General features: G+C 60.8%; 3 protein-coding genes across 3 annotated transcripts; all 3 read right to left on the bottom strand.

Moving 5' to 3' along the window:
* Window positions 1–282: 282 nt before the first annotated feature.
* LBRM_28_2100 (calpain-like cysteine peptidase) lies at window positions 283–798 on the bottom strand (the record flags this gene model as incomplete). Its single annotated transcript, XM_001566190.1, has 1 exon — window positions 283–798. The coding sequence occupies one exon, from the start codon at window positions 796–798 to the stop codon at window positions 283–285; it is 516 nt and encodes a 171-aa protein (XP_001566240.1).
* Window positions 799–2,939: 2,141 nt separating this feature from the next.
* On the bottom strand, window positions 2,940–3,998 carry LBRM_28_2110 (putative zinc transporter; the record flags this gene model as incomplete). The annotated part of the gene is made up of 1 exon (XM_001566191.1): window positions 2,940–3,998. One exon carries the CDS (start codon window positions 3,996–3,998, stop codon window positions 2,940–2,942), a length of 1,059 nt encoding a protein of 352 aa, XP_001566241.1.
* Window positions 3,999–6,273: 2,275 nt separating this feature from the next.
* On the bottom strand, window positions 6,274–8,295 carry LBRM_28_2120 (conserved hypothetical protein; the record flags this gene model as incomplete). The annotated part of the gene is made up of 1 exon (XM_001566192.1): window positions 6,274–8,295. The coding sequence occupies one exon, from the start codon at window positions 8,293–8,295 to the stop codon at window positions 6,274–6,276; it is 2,022 nt and encodes a 673-aa protein (XP_001566242.1).
* Window positions 8,296–9,492: the final 1,197 nt, after the last annotated feature.

Genomic DNA, 9,492 nt, shown 5'->3' on the forward strand with positions numbered 1-9,492 from the left:
TGACTGTCGATGATGAGATCGCAGCAATGTGCAGTCCCAGCATGTAGTCGCCTTCCACAGAGTTGCAGCCATGGCTGTGGCCGTGCTCACCGCTGTGGTTGTGGCCGTGCGAGCCTGCGCCGCCATCCGGGTCGGCTAAAGCCGCCGCGCCGGAAGCAACGACCGGCTGCCATTCGAGGGGCTCGCCCGCCTCCGCCGCAAAGGCAGCGCGCACGAGATCGCGGTATAGCTGGCGGTACATCGTTAGGGTCGGTCGCGTCATCCCTGCTCGGGTCGTCGCTGTTACGAGACTGCGGGGACGCGGCGCGGGCGTGGGCGCGAAGGGTGGGAGGGGGTTAAACGATACACACAGTTCATCTCGCTCGCAAGCACGTGCGCACGGTCGTTCATCGCCTTCTCCAGGTCTGCGAGCGCCCTCTCGTTGCGCCGCGGGTCCTGTGCCAGGCCGCGCCACTCGTCCTCCAGCGCAACGAACTCCGCGTCCTCGTCCAGCGGGACGTGGGACAGCGGCACGCCCTCCGGCTTCGGGTCCAGCACCTTGCCGCGGTCCGCCCACTTCGTCTCGCTCGCAAGCACGTGCGCACGGTCGTTCATCGCCTTCTCCAGGTCTGCGAGCGCCCTCTCGTTGCGCCGCGGGTCCTGCGCCAGGCCGCGCCACTCGTCCTCCAGCGCAACGAACTCCGCGTCCTCGTCCAGCGGGACGTGGGACAGCGGCACGCCCTCCGGCTTCGGGTCCAGCACCTTGCCGCGGTCCGCCCACTTCGTCTCGCTCGCAAGCACGTGCGCACGGTCGTTCATCGCCTTCTCCAGGTCTGCGAGCGCCCTCTCGTTGCGCCGCGGGTCCTGTGCCAGGCCGCGCCACTCGTCATCAAGAGAAAAGCCCACCCCCAACCACACGGCACGAGAATCGGAGGACGGGCGGCAGAACGCACGTGCACGCCCCAAAACAAACGCAGGAGAGGGCAAAAGAGGGGGGCAGGGTCTCACGACCCAGCGCACAGAGATCGCAGCCCACGCGGCACACACCCCACGCGTTTTCCTATTTTGTTAATCCGCTAGGAACATCTTCGATGCGCCCACCTCACCCCGCCATCGCGCACACACGCAGAAAGAGGAAAGGGGCACGCACACACGCGCCGCTGCACGTCTCTGCTATAGAGTCCGACAGCCCACACACACACAGTCACACAGCCACACAGCCGCAGCCGGGGCGGTCGTCCGCAGTGCAAGGCGCCGGGCACAGCGAACTCTGGGCCATGGGCGCAGGTGCGGCGGTAAGGGGAGCAGACATCCAAGAGAGAAGCAGCGCGCACAAGCACACGCATATATACACACACAAACGCGGGTCGCAGGCGATCGGCAGCACGCCACCTCTCACGAACGAACACAAAGCACGGTACAGCTCTTAAAGGAACACACTACTGGGGTAAAAGCACGGGTGAAGTGGGAAAGGCGAACGACAGGCGCAGCAGCAGCGGGAGTCGGCGGCACACACACACGCACACGCACGCGCACGGCGGCGAAGAGAGGGAGAGAAACGGGAGATAGCACGGCACGTCGCCTCCGACGCCCCGCCTGCAGCGCGCCACCGCACCCACCGCAGCACACAGGGGGGAGCCCTGCAGTGCTAAGCAGGGAAGCAGTCGGCGCATGCCCACGCACACACACACGCACATCCCCCGCAAAGAGCGCCAGGCGAGGGAGAGAGGAGGCGGAAGCGAGCAGACGAAGAGGAGGGAGACGCAGCAACCGCACGCGAGGCGAGAGCGTCGTGCAGTGCGCGCCAACACAGCCGCTGCAACTCCCCGAGGGGGAGAGGGGAAGCAGCAGGAGTCGGATACGCACTGGCACACACACACACACACAGAAGAAGAATCAACGCGCGCATAGGAAGGGACATGGGGTAGCAGTAGCAGCAGCCGCGCAGGAGTCAAAGCAGCACACACACACGCACACCAACGCCGACTCACGCGGCTCTGCCACCGCAAGGCACCCACTGTCCCCTCCTCAACTCATGGGAGTACAGGTACACACACACACACACACGCACACACACAGAAGCACAGGTACACTCGCTCGAAAGAGAAGGAAAACAAATCAGTGCCGCAGTCCACCGTTGTCGTCGCGGGGACAGTGCGGGGTAAGGGTGGAAGTGAGAGTGGCGGACACAGTGGGGAAAGAAAAGCACACACTCGCAACTGGTATGGAAACAAGGCAAAGGACAGTAAAGGCAAGAGAGACCACACGTTACTAGGTAGCATGCGCACGTACAGCAGCAGGAAGACGAGGGGGTGCAGGGCTACTTATTGCGTTCGCAAGCAGCGCGCACCTCTCCGCCGGGGGGAGAACGTGGGGAGGGGGTGTACGGCGCGGATGATGCCCCCAGAGCAACACGCTATGACAAGTCAGCACAGAGAGAGGGGAGAAAAGCACCTCAGTCGGTAGAAAGCGAAGCAAAGAGGGCACTGGGTGAGTCACGGGGAGGGGAGAGAGAAAAGCGAGAAGACCACAAAGAGGGCCTCCGGCCCCCGTCACGGAGCGGCGTACGGCAGGTGAGTATGGGAGCACGGGTGTGTACTATGCCGATGCAAAGGAAGAGGGTCGAGGTGTGGAGGGCGCGTGAGGGCGCGAAGAAAAAAGGAGAACCAAAAGGGAAGGAAATCACTAAACAGTGCCGAGGGGAGGAGGGGGGAGGGCAATAGACAGAGAAGGAAGATTAAAACAATTCTGTTATAGCACTTATGTGCTGCATCGCGTGCTTGCGACAGGGTGGGAAAGAGGGCGAGATGGAATGCCTGCAGCTGGGGATGAGACGTCACACACACACACACACACGGTCGGCCCGCCCGCCTCCTACAGCAGCACACAAGCACGACCCACGGCAGCATCCACCACCCAGCCAATATACTTGCGCAGGCGCAGCAGGAGCGGTCCCACACCTACAGCCACTTCCCGATGAGCGCCATCACACCCGCGCCGATCCACAGCCCGGCGTACATGCCGATCCGCTTCGCCACGCTGTTCCTGCTCTTTGGGCCGCAATGCACGCGAAGGTCGGCTGGGAAGTCCACGAACAGCAGGTTGAAGGCAATGTAAAGCATGATCCCGCCGCAAATCGCGTCCAGGATGGCGCTCACAAGTGCGTAGGTTGTCCCCGACAGTGCGTCGCGCGACGTGACCACAGCGCCGGTGCCGGCAGCAATCCCGATCGGGGCCGAGAGCGAGAAGACTAGCATCAGCACAATTTCCAGTGATATCTTGAACGAGGCGTCTGCAAGACGCGCGCCCATCGCAAGGCCCTCGAACAGCTGGTGAAACACAAGCGCAATAATCAGCGCGCGCAGGTCCGCCCCGTTCGACACGGCAAGCGCGAGCCCCACAAACACGCTGTGCAGCGTCACACCGAACTCCATGCACACCGCCGCAACAGCGCGCTGCGCCACCGGCAAGTCCTCCGGCACCGCCACGCCATGCTGGTGCCCTACACACTTTGCGCCGTCGGATTGATCCACAGAGTCACCGCTCTTTCCGCCCGCCATACCACCGCCCGCGTCCTTGAACACGCATTCGGTCTGCATCGGCACCGGCTCGCCATCGCGCATCGCAGGGCACTCCGCGCACAACGAGTCCCGGCACGGATCCGAGCTCGACGACTCGCCACCAGCGCGCGCGGTCCACCGCTCCGCAATCCACACGATCGTCCCGTCAATCGCGTGCATCACGATAGCGGCAATCATCGCGAACAGGAACGCCCAGCCCTCGTACAGCTTGCTGAAGCTCGCAGGGATGCAGTCCAACGCGAGCACAGTAGCAGCGTGGTTGATCATGTGGATCATCGCAACAGCCAGCACCACGCCCGTAGCAGCGGCCTTGCCCACAGCATACACGTACGCGTGCAGCCGCAGTGCAGGCACGCGCTTCCCCACAATCGGGATCAGCGTGCCCACAGCCGACGCAGCGAGGATGATGAAGATCGCAGCAATGTGCAGTCCCAGCATGTAGTCGCCTTCCACAGAGTTGCAGCCATGGCTGTGGCCGTGCTCACCGCTGTGGTTGTGGCCGTGCGAGCCTGCGCCGCCATCCGGGTCGGCTAAAGCCGCCGCGCCGGAAGCAACGACCGGCTGCCATTCGAGGGGCTCGCCCGCCTCCGCCGCAAAGGCAGCGCGCACGAGATCGCGGTATAGCTGGCGGTACATCGTTAGGGTCGGTCGCGTCATCCCTGCTCGGGTCGTCGCTGTTACGAGACTGCGGGGACGCGGCGCGGGCGTGGGCGCGAGAGGGTGGGAGGGGGTTAGAGGAAGAAGACGGGTCGGGTGGTTGGCGAGGGCTGGGGGCGTCGCGCAGTCACTGTACGTTAGAGGAAAACAACAGAACGCGAAGAGAAAGAAGAGCGTTACTTAGCGAAAGAGAGAGCGCGCGCGTCTTAATACTGCGGGCGTGGCGCAGAGTGTGAGGGGGGCGTGCGTCGTCCGCACGAGGGGGGAGGAGGGAGGCAGTAGAGAGGAAGTGGAGGAAGAGGAGACCAGTTCTCCCGTCGTACTCAGGTGGAAGCATGGGATCAGGGTTCACTTAACTAGTGTGAACATCCATATATGGTGCTGTGCTCGGTGTAATCGTCATGCTGGTTTGTTTACTGGTGTGGAGGATGCCGGCCGAGGGTGGGGGTAGTGAAAGAAGGGGCACAGAAAGGTGAAGTGCTTAAACAGCGAGGCCGACAAGGTAAAACAGAGGAAAAGACAACCCAGCGTGTAGCCCTATTTTGTTCGTTGGCTTGCGTTGCCTCCAACGTGTGATTTCAGCTCCGAACAAGCCAGACAGGGCGTACGCACGGAGCCACAGCTCACCTCTCCCTCGTGCACTGGGGCGATATCCTCGTCGTCTAGGACGAACCGCCGACCATCGAACCGGGTCATGCGTCTTGCAGGGCGTCCATGTCCCTCCTCGTCCTCCTTCACGTACGAGCTGCACAATCGCCGCCAGATGGACCTGGGTGGACTGCATGCCTCGATCCAAAGCGGGACGCGTCCAGACTCCCGCTCGAGGATAGAGGCTGTGGCGTCGGTCGTGTGGATAGCAGGTGGTGGTTTAGGTCCATGCCGGATGAACTCAGGGAGGAAGTAGGCCAGCTGCAGGTCAGGGCCCTCTGAGGCCCGGTGCCCTGCCTGTGTGCTGTGCTTCTCGCGGAGGCCGCTTCAAGCCGCGGCATTCCATAGCATGGCGTGGGGACTCTCCACATGGCAGTCTGGAGGGTCCGATGGTATGATTCGGGGTGCTCTCGCCATGCTTCTCACACCTGTGCCCCGTCAGCCCGCCCGGCCAGATGTGGGAGGTGCCGCGCATTTCGCGCTCCTGCACTGTGGGGCTGGCCAGCATGGATTTCTCCACGCCCGTTTCCTCGATCACTCGTGCCCTTCTGGCCTCCGCATGCCTCGTTGGGATGTCATACACCGTGCCAGCGGTGCTTGACGGCGCGTGCGTACAGTGCGCGCACCATTGGATCGCGGGACCAGTTTCAGGACAACGCTGTTGTCGGAGGGCTCGCTGTCCGCATCTGCCATTTACGCCCATGTCGTGGGGTGTGTGTGTGTCCGGGTGGGTTGCCCGCATGTGCCGCGACAGGGAGATCGTTGCCATGAGCCTGTAGCGGCAGGGACATTCCGCCCGCTCCTGAATCTGCACGCCTTTGACGGGTGTGGCTGTGTCAAGCGGAGGGAGCCCACGGACAAACATGTGCCCGCGCACAAAGAACCCACAGCCCGTCGCTCTGAAGGGAGGGGGGACAGTAGGTGGATACGCGTGTATGCTGAATCGGCGGCACGACCTCTCGGGGACTGACACAAATGTGATCATGACCACAGACCTCTCCGGCACAGCACCAGGGCAGACTTGCCCGCCGACATCCAGAGGGGTTACTACGCTCTTATACCATGGTGAGGCAGTCGACATCATCAGGGCCGGTGTTAGGGAAGAAAATAAAATTAAGATGCGTAAGGCGTCAGTCACGTCTGTGGCGTGTGAGACAGCGGAAGCGGGGGCGACAGCAGCTGCGGTGACGACGGGGGAAGGTATGGCGGCGCAACCAAAGGAGAACTCCACGAAAAGAACGCAAGGACACTAAGAGAGGAAGGGGGTCGACAAACGACGAAGAGAGCGAAGACACACACACACACACACACATGCGCAGCAGAGAACTTCCTCTGCGGTTCGTCGCCAGCAAAGTGTCAGTGAAAAGACCAATCACTCCCACCTCTTCGTTTCCTTTTCATCCCTTCGCTACTCCATCGTGGCAAGCGCACCTGGCGTCTTATACATCAAGAACTTGTACAAGATCGGCGAAACACCAGCCAACAAGAGCATCAGCGTAATGATCACGATGCAGAAGAAGGGTGTCGTCGTCTCTGCGTCAGTGAAGGGTACTCGTACGTTCATGGCGAACAAATTTGGTATGATGGTGACCGGCATCACTATGACAGTAATTTGAGTCTGCACGTGGTTCAGGTAGTCCATAAAGTGGCAGTGCGACAAGAGGCGTGCTGACACACCGCTGATGAGGGTCATGCTCGCTCTGTTGACGATGTCGCGACTCTTGCGGAGTTTGAGGATCGTGCTGCGAATGGATGAGAGCAAGCGTTGGTAGCGCTCCACTGCCGGCGTGGATCTCGAAAGCGGTGTCCGGCGCATTGCCGGCAACAGCAGCTCCTTCAACACCCGCTCCTTCTGCAAAGCGTCGATGTGAAAGAGAGCGATGAGGTGGCGCAGGCTCTTGATGCGCACCAGCATGTCATCCTGGTCAACACGCGAAGGCAGAATTTGAAGCACAAGCTCATCGAGTTGATCCGCTTCAATGAGCAGCACACGGACAGATTTCTGGAGGTAGGCGATAATGGCGGACACGAGCGAGCTGCATACGACGGAAATGGCTGTGGTTACACGGTAGTTCGGCGATGTCGGGTCGCTAGGGGAGCCGAAGGGGGCCATGGCCTGCTGGGTCTCTCTCATCTGCCGTGCCGATAACGGCGGTGGCGCAGCACCTACAGCAGCAACGGCGGGGTATGTGAGCGGTGCTCGTTCTACCCCTCGACCAGCGGCTGAGCCACGAGGCGCGTCAGGTGTGGCTCCGTTGACCTGATCCTTGAATAAGCTGCCCGCATCGTCGAGAGGAAGGCTTGTGTCGCACTGGCGCTCCCACTCGACGGAAGGGGTGTCGCCTGTTTCGGTTTTGCGTGACTCAGCCCCCTTGAGGCCACCGACAGTTGACAGATGCGACGCTGCCGAGTGAAGTCCCCACACGCCAGTTCCACCGGTGCCTCTTGTAGATTCGCTGACCCATGCGTGGTTGGCCACGATGAGCTCCACGTCTCCTTCTCCGCCAAAGTGGCTCGCACTGAAGGTGAAGAGCGCCGACTCAAAGGCCAATGCCACCACTGGTGTGCACGGCAGCTGGGCGCCACGTCGGTTCATCCCATCATGCTGGATGGCGCCGCATCTCGTACTCTCCATCCTCTGCAGCCCCACTGCCTGCAGACACAGCACGGCGTAGCCGTGTGCGGGGAAGTACTCGAAGAAGTTGTCACGCACCGCTGTGTAGCGTCTGGCACGGCCGTCCTTTTCACGCCCTCCGTCCGAAGAAGACTCTGTATCCTCCTCGTCGCTGCTCGACTCGCTGTTCCCAAGCTCCATGAGCCCCTCAGCATCCTCATCGGTGCAGAGCACTGAGATGATGCGGCGTCGTGTGAGCACATGCACGGGCAGGCTCTCCAGAACCTCCGCCAACTCTTCCTCTGTGGCAGCCTTAATGCTGACCCACGCCGGGCAAGCGTCGCTGTTGGGAGTAGAGGTAGGAGACAGCCGGATCGCTGGAAAGGCGAATGGCCCGTGTGTCTTGTCAGCGGTGGGCTCAGAGGGAACCGTGGGTGAAGCATTCGTAGTTGCTGGCGTGCGCGCAGGGGGTCGCAATGGGAGCTTTGCAAAATGATCGCCGCCACCCGTTGGCGAGGGTGGCAAGGCAAAGTACTGATCCTGTTCACACACCATCTGCTTCAGCGTCGCGACGTTCGGTACAAGGCGCCAGGCCGCGTCAGTCACGCCTTCAACGAGGTACCGCACGCGGATGCGGATGCCATCAGTATTCTTGCCAGCACTGCCGCCCCCCACAGCCGACATCGTGGTAGTGGCGGTCGAATCGCCACCGCGGAGTAGCGGAGAGGACTGGCTTTTCATCGTTGCGGAGTTCCTCTGCGTCATTTCAACCTCTGACACGGAGGTGCCGCCGTTGCGTTGGTGCGAAGCAGACATGACAGAGATGTGCGTGTGTGCTGGCGTGAGAGGTATCCAGTTTATCGTAGTGCTTATGCACTTTTCAAACACACAGCAAAGCTGCTTAAGAGGGTCTACTCAATCGATGTGTGGTGACAAGCAGAGCACTTGCACAGTGCGTGCGTCGCCTCTACGGCAGGAACACTGAACAAAAATAAAAAAAGAGGGAGTGGGGAAACGCACACTTTCACTCTCAGGAAAAGAGGAGGAAAACGGGTGAGGGGCCACTGTTGAAAAAAAAAAACAAAGAGACTTGCAACGTGGTGAGGAGCGTGTGTGGGGGCGCGCGCCTTACAAACTTGTTCCTTCTGTCTACCTCAGGTCCTTTAGAGCGGTGAAGACGCTACGTGTATACGCAGGTACACATGTGCGTCTCTGCCTCTACCCGGTGGCTGAGTACTATTCAACCGACAGAGAAAACTAGCCTCAGCAACTGAGCCAAGGTAGACCGCCTCTTGTGAAAAAGACAGATTGAAGAGAAGAGCGACTAGGGGGGGGGGCGCTTGACACGGCACCGCGCTCACGTGACCGCAGGGAAAAGGAAATTCAGACAGGCAGAAAACGATGAATAAAAGAGCCACCGACCTCGCCTCTCTCCTTTTTTTTTTTACTCTGAGTGCAGCCGTGTTAGTGCAACCGAGAAAACGTAGCGGCGAAGTGGGGAAGAGGCGGCGGAAAGTGAGGGTGGGGGGTGAGCGACGAGTGAGCAACAAATCACTCGCGGGGCGGCGTGGAAGATGTATCGCTCTGTGTGAACTTACAGCGCAGCGCAGCGATGTTAATGGCTAGGAGAGTGGCGCCGAGGTTAGTTTTCGTTGTGTGTGTGTGGGTGTTTGGGGGGGGGGGGGGGGGGGAAAAAAGGGTATATGAAGGGGGGATTTTTTTGGTGGGAGGGGATGGGCCCCTAACGATTCGCCGAACCCTGTAAAGGTGGAGTTCGATGGCTTTGCCACGGTACACCGTCCTCTGGGGCGTCTTCCTTTCGCCTCCCTTCCTCGCACTGCCCTTTAACTTATTCGGCTTTCTTGCGCCCCCCGGGGAAGAGGGGAGAGGTGAAACGGGACAGGGCCCCCCCCCGCCAAGAAAAATTGAGGAAATTGGGGGGGGAGGGCAGGGGTGGAAAAAAAAAAAAAGAGGGGGGGAAAAGAAATGGCCTACCCCCCTTGGGTAAAGGGG

The sequence above is a fragment of the Leishmania braziliensis genome, chromosome 28, assembly GCF_000002845.2.
Source record: "Leishmania braziliensis MHOM/BR/75/M2904 complete genome, chromosome 28".
Taxonomy (NCBI): Eukaryota; Euglenozoa; class Kinetoplastea; order Trypanosomatida; family Trypanosomatidae; genus Leishmania; species Leishmania braziliensis.